At 43.8% G+C, this 16426-nt stretch overlaps 1 protein-coding gene across 2 annotated transcripts in view; it reads left to right on the forward strand.

Moving 5' to 3' along the window:
• LOC124718797 (plectin) overlaps positions 1-16426 on the forward strand; it is a 212726-nt gene that overhangs the window by 147669 nt on the left and 48631 nt on the right. For both annotated transcript variants that reach the window (XM_047244409.1, XM_047244410.1), the window contains exon 11: positions 6979-7153. In XM_047244409.1, the coding sequence (XP_047100365.1) occupies positions 6979-7153 (175 nt within the window). The remainder of the gene's footprint in view (positions 1-6978; positions 7154-16426) is intronic.

The following is a 16426-nucleotide window of genomic DNA, read 5'->3' on the forward strand; positions in this document are numbered from 1 at the left end:
ATTCTATGGATGGATACCAGGGATGCAGACCCAAAGATGGACGACAAACAGCTCTTTGATGACCAAAAGCCTGATGCAAAAGACCCGCCACAGGCTACCACTGGCAACGAACACCCCTCCTTACTGGTGCCGTCGCCCCCACAGGTCAACGTTGAAGAGAGCCTATCCGATGAGACGAAAACTACGTCTCATCTCCACGTGGATGATGTGCACAGGTGATGCCCTACCACAGTATCAGTCTCCTGGGCAGACGACGTGGAGATCGAAGGGACTGGGGTGGACACTGCCGATGATGGGGCAACCCCATCAGTTGCGCCCGCACCCGCAAACTCTCCACAATAGCAGCCTCTTCAGCGGACCGGCAAGATCGACGACCTCTCGCTCCTGAAGAAGAAGCCCCACCTGTGCCTGTGGGACTCCAACACCAGCATTATCGTGCCGCAACGATTAACCTCGCGACCATTCGTGCACCCCACAAACTAGCGCTGCTCCGCGATATGATTTATGATGCGGACATAGATATTGCGCTTTTTCAGGAAGTGCATGTCGCCGATTTTTCACCACCACATGGCTTCACGGTGCATCTTTCTCCCGCTTCGGACACCGGTAGTGGTGTTGCCATCATCTTACACGAAGGTCTTCCTGCCGAAGATGTCTTATACCTCCCCAACCGCAGAGGTATGGCCCTTACTCTCTTTGGTGTACGCATTGTCATTATTTATGCACCGTCGGGCTCCAGCTACCGTCATGAACGCAATGCCTTCTTCGCGAATGAAGTTACACCCCTTTTTATGGGACCACACGATGACTGGGTCATGGGTGGAGACTTCAACTGCACCCAGCGATCTCAGGATCAATTGCCACGTCACTCACCATGCGCAGCTCTGGAAACAGTCGTCACGCGGTTACAATTTGTCGACACGTGGAGACATGTTCACGGTGATATTTTGGGCTTTACGTACTACACTGCGCACTCCTCTATCCGACTGGATTGCATCTACATCTCGCGATCCCTAATTCAACACACTCGACAGGCTGAAATCTGGCCTGTTGCTTTCTCAGATCATGAAGCTTACTTCTGTGATGTTGTTCTCACAAGACAGGCAGTAAGGCACGGACGTGGTTTATGGAAACTGAACACGGCACTTCTTAATTCACCTGACTGTCGACTTCTAATAAAAGACACTTGGATCACATGTAATAGACGCCGACCCACGTATCCGTCTACCATATTCTGGTGGATCCAGTGTGCAAAACCTGCTCTTCGAAAAACTTTAATCCGGTATGGCAAAGATGTTGTCGCCTGGAGGAAGAGCACTATGGACTTTTACTACAGGATCCTACGAGAATGGTCCACGATGTCAGCCTCCCCTGAGCGCCATACAAGGATGAACCAAGCTAAGGCCCAAATCTCCAATCTCATGCGAAGGCATTTGGAAGGAGCGATAGTATGATCTCGTACTGCTGATCGCATGCCTCATGAACATCCGTCGATGTACCATATCATCCAAGAACGACAAAATCAACGCCGAAAATTGATTCACGTCCTAACAGATCAAGAAGGGCGTCGCTACGCAACCCAATCTGCAATAGGGAATGTGCTTCACGCCCACTGCCAGCAACTCTACGCCGCAATTCCACATTCCCCAGAGTTGATCGAGGAAGTCTCACAGCTCAACTTCGCTGGTATCCCAGGAGATGCGGCGATTGACTTGATGTCAGAGGTGACTGATGAGGAAGTCCGCGATGCGATCCGGGCAGGAACCATCAATCGCTCCCCAGGACCCGACGGTCTTCCCCTCGAATTTTATCGCACCTTCCGTGATTTGTTAGAGTCCACCTTCACCTCCATCTGTCGGGAACTGATGTCTCTGGAAGTAACTGTGCCGGACGCTTTCATGGAAGGAATTATTATTCCTGTACACAAACCGCACGGTGGCAACAATATCAGTGATTATCGGCCCCTCACCCTCCTTAACAGTGATATGAAAATCTTCACTTGCCTTTTGGCAGCACGACTTAAAAACGTTGCCCGATATGTTGTGTCACCAGACCAAGCATCTTTGGAAGGGGATAATAATATCTGCACAGCTTTATGCCGCTACAGGGATATGATCGCCGTTACCCAGGCACAACGCCTCTCTGGGGCACTTGCGTCTTTGGACTTGAGTCAAGCTTTTGATAGGGTTGACCATTCGTTCCTTGCGGCCGTTCTCCACCATATGGGTTTCCCAGTCGCCGTTATCACGGTAGTGATGCGCCTTCTGCGGGGTGCCTCATCCAGGGTTATGTACAATGGTAGACTCACTCCACCGATAAAAATAGGTCGATCCATACGTCAAGGTTGCCCTCTATCAGCAATTTTGTACGCCTTTTCCTTGGAATCCTTGCTGTGTGGACTAAGACAACGTTTGGTAGGGTTGTCCATAGATCGCTACCGATTCTGTTGCACGGCCTATGCTGACGATGTAGTCATCTGTTTACGTAATGCCGACGAGGTTCGAGCTGTTTTGACGTGGGTAGCGACTTATGGTGAGGCGTCGGGTAGCTCTTTAAACGTACGTAAGTCACAAGTTATGTTCATTGGCACGGGACTTCCCGTGGAGTGCGTTACACTTCTCACCACCGTTGATACCATTCGTTTTTTGGGAATAGATTTTTCACCTGGTCTCCGGCATTCAGCCACCATCAACTGCCGACGCCTCCTTTTAATGATCAGAGCAGGTCTTATGGACCATCGCCTTCGATCCCTAGATATTCTCCAATGAGATCGATATGTCAATATATATATCGCATCCCGAGTTCCCCATGAAGGACATGTTCTACCTTTCCCGCTTACTGTGGCACGTCGCATGTTGGCAGTGATGGCATCTTTCGTCAGCTCTGGGCTGTTGTTCAAAGTTAACTATGCAACCCTTACTCTTCCCCGTGAACGAGGTGGGATAGGTCTGTTTCACGTGCCGGATAGAGCTCGCGCCCTATTTGTCAGCTCCCAGATGACGGTATGAACACGTTGCCCAACGAGCCTCACTGGTCTCCTCCTGTCGGCATATAAGCCGGTCTCACTGTCAGCCCCAGTGATGATCTCGGATGTTCCGGCCCAGTTCCATTATATACGATACTTCTTTCTTGAACTCAGTTATCTAGACCTAACCTTACCAAGACAGCTTTTACTCAAGACAAAGGCAGTATACAATGTCCTCCAATTAGGTCGTCCACCTAATCCGATTGAACAAAAGTTCCCCCAGGTTGACTGGCGTCATGTATGGTGCGCGGTATTCGGCTGTTACCTTGACACGAATGTTCAGTCTGTCTGGTACCTAACTGTCAATGGTAAGCAAATCAACCAATTTCGCCTTCATCGTATCCACCTCGCCCAATCATCTCTATGCTCCACGTGTGGAGTGCCAGACAATGATGAACATCGGTTTGTTTGCGGGCCGGCGGCGGAGGTTTGGCACTTGGTTCGACGTATTGTGGCTTTTCTAATGCGGGACATTCCGGATCGGATTACTCCCCTTTCATTATTATTTCTGGAACGTGACTATTTTCCTCGGACAAAGACCAATGCTGTGAATTGGATTTGCGGACGTGCCATTCACTACTTATTTGGACAAACTGTAAACTCTGTACTCGATTTTTGGACATACCTCAATGACCGTCATTATGTCATTGTCCGTCACCCAAAATACGGACAATTTTTCTCGAACTTCCTTGGGAGTGCTTTCCACGAGCCGCCTCGCAGCTGGAATGTGTTAAGCCAAGAGAGAAGAAGGTTTCCTGTTTGAACCAATGAACATTTCTGAACAATTGAATGGAACATATCAATTTCGAGAAGACGTGACTCAACGTATTACCAGCAGGGTGCAGAAGGCCTCTGATCAATTACACAAAAAAAAAAAAAAACATAAAAACAATAAAAATAAAATTCAGAAAAAGGAAGATTTTGTTTTGTTTGTAAGGATAGCCCTAACCTTGATTTCCCATATTTCCCCTGGTATATAGGCAGCTCTCTGGGGTAGGTTTAGTCAGGAGCCAACGCCTAAAGTGGCCCAGATTTTTTTGTTATAGGATGAAAAGTGGCGGTGGCACTTGTTTTTTTTAGTTCCGTTTTATAAAAAAAGGGTGGGATATTGCAAAAAAAGAAAAAAACGACAAAATAATAAAAAAAGAAAAAGAAAAAAAATGGTCTTGCGGTAGCATTCTCGCTTCCCGCGCACAGGGTCCCGGTTTCGATTCCCGGCGGGGTCAGAGCTTTTCTCTGCCTCATGATGGCTGGGTGTTGTGTTTTGATCATTTCCATCATCATTGACTCGCAAGTCGCCGAAGTGGCGTCAACTTAAAAGGACTTGCAATACGACGGCTGAACTTCCCCGCGTGGGGCCTCCCGGCCAACAATGCCATACGATCATTTCATTTCAAACCATTTTCTGTTGCTTGGAATAATTGTTTCAGCTTTACATTTATGCTTCCCATTCTTCATTGCTGGTAAGCTCTATTGTCGACATGCTCGGGTCTATTACCTACGGTTGTAGATATTGTTGGGGTGCTGTTTTTCTCTGTCGGTTATGAATTGCACTATTTTTGGGCGAACTGGTATTGGCTTTGCATACAAGCAAAATTTGGAAACAAAAATTTCAAACGCATTTACCACAACACGGTGAGCTATATTCCTTCTCTGAAACTCAGTGGACCATGTGTTGGAAAAGACTCAGCTAAATGTGGTGTTAATATAAATGAGTCATCACAACTAACACTGTACCTCCTAGCAGGAAGAGAGTTGTGGACTCCATATTGCACGCAATGTAATTTGTAATTTCAGTTTTGGCGACAAGCGTCACGTTTCACAATATTTTTCTTCCGTGTTGTCTCCATCAACTCTATTTAAAAGAAACGCAAATTGTTCTGGTGGCATTCAAAGACAATTAAAGTAACTTTCAGGCTCCTCCACTGCAATGTCTTTCAGAAGATCGCTGAGCAAACGAGCTGACGTCTTGTCTTTATCTGGTCACGAACCCAGACACGTTTCACATTTCAATTATTATGCAGCGACTTCACGCAAACAGGTATTAACTCCGCCACAACTCTTGCAACTGCCGAAACTTTTCAGTTTAGACGCGATTATGGCACTTACAAAACTACGAAACTGAAGTCTACACTATTGTCGCCGTGTATACAGTCATACCAGCCGGCCGCTGCTCAGATGTTAAGTCCCATAGTGCTTAGACCGGTATTACACTATCAAATTTCTTTGTCAAAGATTTGATCAAAGATGTGATCAAATATTCCGTCAAATATATTTGACAAAGATCTTTGACGCAGCGCTAGAAGGGGCATTACACTGTCATCATATTTTTCGTCAAAGTTGAAGATGGCTGACAACAACAACTTGTTATTAACCGCAGCAGTTGCATGTACCACAGTTGCATTGTGTGCACATGCGGTAGAGAAGTCGGGGAAAAAAGGAACCATACATACGAGGTTGACAGTCTTAAATTCCTGGGATTACAACTTGATAATAAACTCAGTTGGGAGGAGCACACCACAGAACTGCAGAAACCCCTTAGTAAATCAGTATTTGCAGTTCGAGTGTTAGCAGACATAGGCCACAAAAAAATGAAAAAGCTTGCATACTTCGCCTACTTTCTTTCCATAATGTCATATGGTATAATATTTTGGGCTAACTCTTCAAGTCAAACAAAAGTTTTCAGAGTCCAAAAGCGTGTAATACGTATTATTTGTGGAGTAAATTCATGGACGTCCTGTAGAAACCTCTTCAAAGAACTGGGTATACTAACTACTGCCTCTCAGTATTTACTCCTTAATGAAATTTGTTCTAAATAATATATCTCTTTTTCCAACAAATAACTCAGTTCGTACATACAATACCAGGAACAAAAATGATCTGCACAAGGACTTAAAAGCACGTACTTTAGTTCAAAAACGGGTCCACTACTCAAGAACACTCATCTTCAATAATTTGCCAGCAAACATAAAAAATTTAGCTACAAATAAAGAACAGTTTAAAAGGAGCCTGAAAGACTTACTAGTGGCCAGCTCCTTCTACTCCACTGACGAAATTTTTAATAGAAACTAATGATGTATTGTATATATTCATACTATTAGTATTGTTATTTAAGCTTAAAAAAATTGACATGTTTCACATCCACGAGGATCTCCTCAGCACGGATCTATGAAATGAAAAACTAATATAATCCAATCTGGGTGAAGCCGTGGGTTTTACGATGACACGATAAAAGCATTCAACAAAACTTGTTACGTGAGCTTATTGTGAAGGACGTCAAGTCGTACATCAATTACTTAAGAATGGATGAGCATACATTTCTGTATGTGCTCAATCAAGTGTATCCTCATATCACAAAGCACAATATTCACTTAAGAACTGCTACATCTGCAGAAGACAGGCTCACTGTAACACTCCTTGGTACAGGAGAGGGTTATGTTATGATAGGTTAGGTCAGGTCTCCAATCTTCTTAATCTATTTTGGTATTCAGGGTCCGTCATGTTGTAAAGCGCCTCATCAGCATCAGTTGTCGGCACATACCAGTTGTATTTACCGGCAATGTTTATAAAAACACTACAGACGACAGCATGCTGCAGCGATGCTAGTGCTCCATGCGGTAACATGTCACATTGCAGTGAACAGAAGACAAGCGACTTCTTTGATCAAATCTACAGCGAGGCCCTAGATTTGATCAAATATTGGACGACATTTGAGAAAGTTCCCTATTACATCATCAAAAATCTTTGACAAAGATATTGGTCAAAGATATTTGACAAAGAAATTTGATAGTGTAATACCGGCCTTAGAGCCATTTGAACCATTTGATTCTAGCATTGTCGCTAAACCCTCACTGTTGAGTTCTAAATTGCTTATTCGGAGCTAAAATACCGGTATCAGTTTTAACCGACCAGTTCTTCCCATCGCCGGGCTGAGGCCAGACTTGTTCCCACAGGAGCAGGCGTCCCAGTCCAGCGAGGAAGCGGCGGCCCTGCGGGAGGAGGTGTCTCAGATCCACGCCGCCTTCGCCCGACTGCTGGAGGCAGCCTCCGCCCCCGCCATCGACGCTCTGGCGCGTCGCCTCCACCAGAACAGGGACCTGCTGGCCGACATCGCCGCCGAGGGCGACGGTGAGTCACTCCTACCAGCAGTGTCAGCGAGAATCTGGTGCTACGAGTAAGGTCCAAATGGGAAACCAAGCTGAAAGGCAGAAGGAGTATAGAGGGTGGTGCATTGATCGTGACTGGGCCAAATATCTCACGAAATAAGCGTCAAACGAAAAAACTACAAAGAAAGAAACTTGTCTAGCTTGAAGGGGGAAACCAGATGGCGCTATGGTTGGCCAGCTAGATGGCGCTGCCATGTGTCACACGGATATGAACTGCGTTTTTAAAAAAATAGGAACACCCATTTTTTATTATATACTCGTGTAGTACGCAAACAAATATGAATGTTTTAGTTGGACCACTTTTTTCGCTTTGTGATAGATGGCGCTGTAATAGTCACAAACATATGGCTCACAATTTTAGACGAACAGTTGGTAACAGGTAGGTTTCTTTACACTAAAATACAGAATATAGGTACCTTTGAACATTTTATTTCCGTTGTTTCAATGTGGTACATGTACCTTTGTGAATTTATCATTTCTGAGAACGCATGCTGTTACAGCGTGATTACCTGTAAATACCGCATTAATGCAATAAATGCTCAGAATGATGTCCGTCAACCTCAATGCATTTGGCAATACGTGAAACGACCTTCCTCTCAACAGCGAGTAGTTCGCCTTCCGTAATGTTGGCACATGCATTGGCAATGCGCTGACACATGTTGTCAGGCGTTGTCGGTGGATCACGATAGCAAATATCCTTCAACTTTCCCCCACAGAAAGAAATCTGGGGACGTCAGATCCAGTGAACGCGCGGGCGATGGTATGGTGCTTCGACGACCAATCCACCTGTCATGAAATATGCTATTCAATACCGCTTCAACTGCACGTGAGCTATATGCCAGACATCCATCATGCTGGAAGTTCATCATCATTCTGTCATGCAGTGAAACATCTTATAGTAACAGCGGTAGAACATTACGTAGGAAATCAGCACACATTGCACCATTTAGATTGCCATCGATAAAACGGGGGCCAATTATCCTTCCTCCCATTAACCCGCCAAGGTCACTGATATTCCACTTGTCGCAGCCATCGTGGATTTTCCGTTGTCCAAGAGTGGATATTATGCCGCTTTACGTCACCACTGTTAGTGAATGACGCTTAGTCGGTAAATACTACGCGTGCGTAACATCTCTCATCTTTCCGTAATTTCTCTTGTGCCCAGTGGCAGAACTGTACACGACGTTCAAAGTCGTCGCCGTGCAATTCCTGGTGCATAGAAATATGGTACGGGTGCAATCGATGTTGATGTAGCATTCTCAACACCGACATTTTTGAGATTCCCGATTCGCTGGGGCTGTTGGGCTGTTTTAGGGAAGGAGACCAGACAACGAGGTCATCGGTCTCATCTGATTAGGGAAGGACGGGGAAGGAAGTCGGCCATGCCCTTTCAAAGGAACCATCCCGGCTTTTGCCTGGAGCGATTTAGGGAAATCACGCAAAACCTAAATCAGGATGGCCGGACGCGGGATTGAACTGTTGTCCTCCTGAATGCGAGTCCAGTGTGCTAGCCACTGCGCCACCTCGCTCGGTCTCCCGATTCGCAATTTGTCTGCTACTGATGTGCGGATTAGCCGCGACAGCAGCTAAAACACCTACTTGGGCACCATAATTTGTTGCAGGTCGTGGTTGACGTTTCACATGTGGCTGAACACTTCCTGTTTCCTTAAATGATGTAACTATCCGGCGAATGGTCCGGACACATGGACGATGTCGTCCAGGATACCGAGCTGCATACATAGCACACGCCCGTTGGCCATTTTCATCACAATAGCCATACATCAACACGATATCGATCTTTTCCGCAATTGGTAAACGGTCCATTTTAACACGGGTAATGTATCACGAAGCAAATACCGTCCGCACTGACGGAATGTTACGTGATACCACGTACTTATAAGTTTGTGACTATTACAGCGCCATCTATGACAAAGCGCGCCATCTATGACAAAGCGAAAAAAGTGGTCCAACTAAAACATTCATATTTCTTTACGAACTACACGAATATGTAATAAAAAATGGGGGTTCCTATTTTAAAAAAAAACGCAGTTGATGTCCTTTTGGCCTATGGCAGCGCCATCTGGCGGGCCAACCACAGCGCCATCTGTTTTCCCCCTTCAAGCTAGACGAGTTTCCGTCTTTGTAGTTTTTCGTTTGATGCTTCTTTCGTGAGATATTTGGCCCGGTCACTATCAATGGACCACCCTGTTTAGGTTGTCTGCAAGGAGATCATTAATAAAACCGACAAACTACAGGGATTGGTTCCTGACTGGAAATAGAGGAAAAAAGGTCCTATGAACATGTGTCCAGAAATGCATAGCTACCACGGTAGACGGCGCTGACGAATGAAAGCTCCTCTGACCGTGTGTTCTTCGTGTGTTGCAGGCTGTGATACTGACGCAGTATACTGTAAGCAACAGTATGGCTCGTCGGTAAAGAGGACTGATGACAGAAATTACATAATTGTGGAAAAACCATCGACAAAGTCCTTCCTGTAGAGGAAAATCTGCTGTGATAATCCCTGCACTCATTGTATGTGACAGGGATAATAGAGGTTGCCGTACAGGATACACATAATCGTACTTTGGCTTACTACATGCTGGCAGGCCCCTTGCCTGGAACTTGTACTAGGGTTCGCTTCAATATCCTGTAGTACTCGGTCCTCCAAATCTCGTGTATGAACAGTCCGTTGCCACCCTGGACATTCATCTGCCTGAGAGGGCCCGTGATCACACAGACACTCAAGGAGGGCTTGAAATGCCGTGTGATGCGGTTGGTGTCTGTGGGGGTACTTGTTTTGGTATAGTTATTAATGTTCACCCCAATAGCTGAATGGCCAGCGTGATGGACTGCCGAAGGGGCCCGGGTTCGATTCCCAGATGGGTCGGGTATGTCCTCCGCTCAGGGACTGGGTGTTGTGGTGTCTTCATCATCATTTCATCCCCATCCTTCGCGCAGATCGCCCAATGTGGCATCGAATGTAATAAGACCTGATCCAAGGCGGCCGGGCCTGCCCCGTAAGGGGCCTCCCGGCCAATGACGCCAAGCGCTCATTTCCATTTTTACCCTGTATGGTTGTTGTTGTTGTTGTTGTTGTGGTCTTCAGTCCTGAGACTGGTTTGACGCAGCTTTCCATGCTACTCTATCCTGTCCAAGCTTCTTCATCTCCCAGTACCTACTGCAACCTACATCCTTCTGAATCTGCGAGTGTATTCATCTCTTGGTCTCCCTGTACGATTTTTACCCTCCACGCTGCCCTCCAATACTACATTGGTGATCCCTTGATGCCGGAGAACATGTCCTACCAACCGATCCCTTCTTCTAGTCAAGGCGTGCCACAAACTCCTCTTCTCGCCGATTCTATTCAATATCTCCTCATTAGTTACGTGATCTACCCATCTAATCTTCAGCAGTCTTCTGTAGCACCACATTTAGAAAGCTTCTATTCTCTTCTTGTCCAAACTATTTATCGTCCATGTTTCAGTTCCATATATGGCTACACTCCATACAAATACCTTCAGAAACTACTTCCTCACACTTAAATCTATACTCGATGTTAACAAATTTCTCTTCTTCAGAAGCGCTTTCCATTGCCATTGCCAGTCTACATTTTATATCTTCTCTACTGCGACCATCATCAGTTATTTTGCTCCCCAAATAGCAAAACCCATTTACTACTTTAAGTGTCTCATTTCCTGATCTAATTCCCTCAGCATCACCCGACTTAATTCAGCTACATTCCATTATCCTTGTTTTGCTTTTGTTGATGTTTATCTTACATCCTCTTTCAAGACACTTTCCATTCCGTTCAACTGCTCTTGCAAGTCCTTTGCTGTCTCTGACAGCGTTACAATGTCATCGGCGAACCTCAAAGTATTTATTTCTTCTCCATGGATTTTAATACCTACTCCGAATTTTTCTTCTGTTTCTTTTACTGCTTGCTCAGTATACAGATTGAATAGCATCGGGGAGAGGCTACAACCCTGTCTCACTCCCTTCCCAACCACTGCTTCCCTTTCATGCCCAACGACTCTTATAACTGCCATCTGGTTTCTGTACAAATTGTAAATAGCCTTTTGCTCCCTGTATTTTACCCCTCCCACCTTTAGAATTTGAAGCAGAGTATTCCAGTCAACATTGTCAAATGCTTTCTCTAAGTCTACAAATGCTAGAAACGTACATTTGCCTTTCCTTACTCTAGCTTTTAAGATAAGTCGTAGGGTCAGTATTGCCTCACGTGTTCCAACATTTCTACAGAATCCAAACTGATCTTCCCCGAGGTCAGCTTCTACCGGTTTTTCCATTCGTCTGTAAAGAATTCGTCTTAGTATTTTGCAACCATGACTTATTAATCTGACATTTCGTTAATTTTCACATCTGTCACACCTGCTTTCTTTGGGATTGGAATTATTATATTCTTCTTGAAGTCTGAGGGTATTTCGCCTGTCTCATACATCTTGCTCACCAGATGGTAGAGGTCTGTCAGGGCTGGCTCTCCCAAGGCTATCAGTAGTTCTAGTGGAATGTTGTCTACTACCGGGGAAGGGAGATGAACATGAAGGCTGTATTATAGAAATGGAGGAGCACCTAGATGAGAATGATATGAGAGATATTACTGCGAGAAGAATTTGACAGAACTCTCAAAGACCTAAGTTGAAACAGAGCCCCTGGAGTAGACTACACTCTGTCAGATCTACTGATAGCCTTGGGAGAACCGGCCATCACAAAACCCTTCCATGTGGTACGGAAGATGTATGAGACAGGCAAAATACCCTCAAGCTTCAAGAAGAATATAAAATTTCATTTCCAAAAAAAGCAGGTGATGGCAGGTGCAAAAATTACAGAACTATAATTTAGTAAGTTATGGCTACAAAATACTAACACGAAATATTTTTGAATGGAAAAACTGTTAGTAGCCTGACGTCAGGGAAGATTGCGGACAAATATAGGAACACGCAACACGATACTGACACTATGACCTATATTAGAAGAGAGGTTAAGGAAAGGCAAACCTACATCTATAACTTTTGCAGATTTAGATGACGATTTTGACACAGTTGACTGGAATACTATCTTTGAATTTTTGAAGATAGCAGCGGTAAAATACAGGGATTGAAAGGCTATTTACAACTTGTACAGAAACCAGACAGCAGTTATAATAGTCGAGGGGCATGAAAGGAAAGCAGTGGCTGGGAAGGGAGTGAGACAGGGCTGTAGCCTATCCCTGATGTTATTCAATCTTTATATTGAGCAAGCAGTGAAGGAAACAAAAGAAAAATTCGGAGTAGGTATTAAAATCCGTGGAGAAATAATAAAAACTTTGAGGTTTGCTGATGACATTGTAATTCTGTCAGAGACATCAAAGGACTTGGAAGAGCAGTTGAATGGAATGGACAGTATCTTGAAAGGAGGGTGTAACTTGAATATCAACAAAAAGAGGACAATTGAATGTAGTCGAATTAAATCAGGTGATGCTTAGCGAATTATAGTAGGAAATGAGATTGTTAAAGTAGTAGATAGTATTCGGGCAGGAAAATAACTGATGATGGCTGAAGTAGAGAGGATATAAAATGTACACTGGGAATGGCAAGAAAAGCGTTTCTGAAGGAGGAAATTTGTTAACATCGAACATAGATTTAAGTGTTAGAAGGTCTTTTCTGAAGGTATTTGTCGGAAGGGTAGCCATGTATGGAAGTGAAACGTGGACGATAAACAGTTTAGACAAGAAGGTTTTGCAATGTGGTCCTACAGAATAATGCTGAAGATTAGATGGGTAGATCACGGAACTAATGAGCAAGTACTGAATAGAACTAATGAGAAAATAAATTTGTGGCACAACCTGATTGGAAGATGGTCTTGGTTGATAGGACGCATTCTGAGAGGTCAAGGGATTACGAATTTAGTTATGGAGGGAAGTGTGGGGGGTTTGGTAGCGGGCGAGCAAGAGACGAATCCAGTAAGAAGATTTATTTATTTATTTATTTATTCTTTGCCCATGGACTCCAGCTGAAAATCCAGCTGAGAGTAGATTCAACAGGATGTCGGTTGCAGTAATTATTTGGAGATGAAGAGCCTTGCACAGGATAGAGTGGCATAGAGAGCTGCAGCAAACCAGTTTTCGAACTGAAGACAACAACAACAAGCTGCAAATCGGCATAGCTAATCGACCGTCCCACAAACAATGAAACGCGCATGCGTACCTACTCCCGACATGGCTTCCTCGTCAAACAGCACCTCTGGATTGGTATTGTTACAGTCTGCTGTTTACAGAGTCAGTTCAAAATGTTTAAAACAACTGAGGGATGAGAGTATAAGCAGTACAAGCGCTTTCTTACGGGAACTGGATAACCGACTATTATAGTTAAGTGGCTATTTATAAGTTATGTGAGTTACTACTGAAGATTAGATGGTTAGATCACATAACTAATGAGGAGGTATTGAATAGAACTGGGGAGGAGTTTGTGGCACAACTTGACTAGAAGAAGGGATCGGTTGGTAGGACATGTTCTGAGGCATCAAGGCATCACCGGTTTAGTATTGGAGGGCAACGTGGGGGGTAAAAATCGTAGAGGGAGACCAAGAGATAAATACACTAAGCAGATTCAGAAGGATGTAGGTTACAGTAAGTACTGGGAGATGAAGAAGCTTGCACAGGATAGGGTAGCATGGAGAGCTGCATCAAACCAGTCTCAGGACTGAAGACCACAACAACAACAACAACAATTAAATAATCAGATATTTTTTCCTAATGGTCAGTTAGTCTGTGTATAGTTGTAGATATGGTCAGAGATTGTAGGGCCCCTGCATTATTTTTTGTAATATATTAAAATACTTATACTCCTTATATCTTAAAACATGTTACAGTAAAACAGGCACAAGTACAAAAACATTTTATTTATCGTACTATATTTTGAAGATTTTTTGGTATAACAACCATGACATGCATAGTACAGGATGCCTCCAAGAAAGTTTACATTTGATTCTCCAAAATAAAACAGGGTTTAAAGTCTATTGACAAAATCTTTATTTATTAATGAAACGTACAGTTTATTCTTAAAAACAATGCCATCTAAATGCAATCCGGCACACCTAAAGAACTCATTTAAACGACGAAATTTTGCGTGGCGACTCGACGTGTAGACACTAGAATGCCTGCCACTTCACTATGGATATTTTCTTTCAGTTGTTCCAGAGAAGTCGGATTATTGACATATACTTAAGGTTTGACACATCCCCATAAGAGAAAATCCATGGGACTCAAGTGTGGACTGTATGGGAAACAAATTATGTCACCCCTCTTTAAGATCAATTTGCCAAGTAACATTTCACGAACTCATTGCATAGACGCGTCTTGTTGAAACCATGTTCCCTGGTTATAACGAGGAAAGTTTTGCAATTCAGAAACCAAAGAATCATTTAGCATCGTAACATAACGTTCCAGCTTCACTGTATGTCTACTCTCGTCTTCGAAAATGTATGAGCCAATTATTCTTCGAGCCAACATCACAGCCCATAGTGTAACTTTTGGCGAATGAAGGCATTTCTCATGCTTCTGTTTAGCATTCGTTGCATTCCAGTAGCGGCAATTTCGCTTATGAACGTGACCGTCCGGGTGAAAATCAGTCTCATCAAAAAACAAGTTATTGTTAAATGAAGGGGACTCTGTCCCATCAATAACGAATTGGGGACTATGTCTGACATCCTGAGACTTTAGTTCTTGCACCCATTGCATTTTGTAAGGGTGCAGTTTAAAGTTTTTTTGCAGGATTCAGTGCAGTGATGGTCTATTCACATTTCAAGAACTTGCTCTTATACAGATGGAGGGCTCAGGATCGTCACGAAGAGACCGATCTACAGTCTCTACAGATCCGCCCATTCTTGATGACTTTGATCGCCCGGATTTCAGGTTGCCCAGTGTTGAAGCGGTCTCCTCAAACGTTTTGATGCATTTGCTGGTAAGTGGAACACTAAGAGCATCATTTACATAATGCAAATCCACGATCACTGCAACATTTCCTCCGTGTTGCAGTCGCCCAATCATCTCGCACACAGAACGCCCCCCCCCCCCCCCCACCTCCCACCGCCCAGTTCTCCTCCGAGTTGTTGCGCATGCGCAGAGACCTTTTCAAATATAAACTTTGTTTTGAGACACGCTGTACAATACATGTTCATTATAAAACAAGGATATGTGAGTAATTAAAGCGAAATGTCTGTAACAAGCTGAAAATAATAGGTAAATAGCAAGTAAAATTAAAACACCGAAACAAAAATAAGTTGGTGCGGCTCCAACACATACGAGACGTTATTGATAGCCACTTTCTATAATCCACAATCCACTCATAGTCAGTGTCTATAGAATCACAATAATTTCCTATTGTTGGATGTCTCTTGAAGAATGTCTTTCCTGGGCCACACTCTTGATGCTGTACCATTGCGTCGTACATTTTTCAGTCTTCCTCGCCCTTTCTTTGTCAATGTCCTCTTCCTCGCCCTTTCTTTGACAATGTCCTGTACTTTCTCCACTCCTCTTCTTATTACACCCATGGTAACTCCTGTCTAAGAACGAGACGGATTGCTATAGAACTCACGATAAGGTGGACGAATGTAGCTCTTCATCTCCTACAGATTTTTCGATTTCTCAAATTTTGTTTCAAACTCATCTTCATCCAAAGGCTGTGGAGAGCTGTTGATGGGGAAATAATACCGGACCTCGTAAAATTTACTTCTGTAAACACAAGATTATGACTTAGTGAATAACTGAACTGCATTGTCAAAGGATTTTCTTCGCTGATTCAGATTCGCCTAGTACTCCTCTGTTCCAGTTTGTTTACTTCTGCTTCTTAAGGAACTTTATCCTTTGCTGTGGCATCAGTGGCTTTAATTGAAAGTTTTCTGCTTCCATTTCGACCAAAGAAAATTTTTTCTTGGCTTTCTTTACTACTTCCATCATGCCTTGGGGAACAAATACATGTTTGAAGTGTTTCTTTGCTTTTCAGACAGACCAAAATCTTTATAAGTCGATTTTGCCTCATTTCAGAATATGGCCTATTTAAACATGCATGAAGTATTACTATAACTTAAGTCATCTTAAAAGCATAAACATAAGGCTATTGCTGTGTATAATACCTGAACCTTTATTACAGATAGCAGTAATTTCGCTTTCTGTCCACCATTTGACTTATACTAGTTGCTTGCAAAATGCAGTCCAGGCATACGCTTAGAATACAGCACTATT

This window comes from Schistocerca piceifrons, chromosome 10, assembly GCF_021461385.2.
Source record: "Schistocerca piceifrons isolate TAMUIC-IGC-003096 chromosome 10, iqSchPice1.1, whole genome shotgun sequence".
NCBI classification, from domain to species: Eukaryota; Metazoa; Arthropoda; class Insecta; order Orthoptera; family Acrididae; genus Schistocerca; species Schistocerca piceifrons.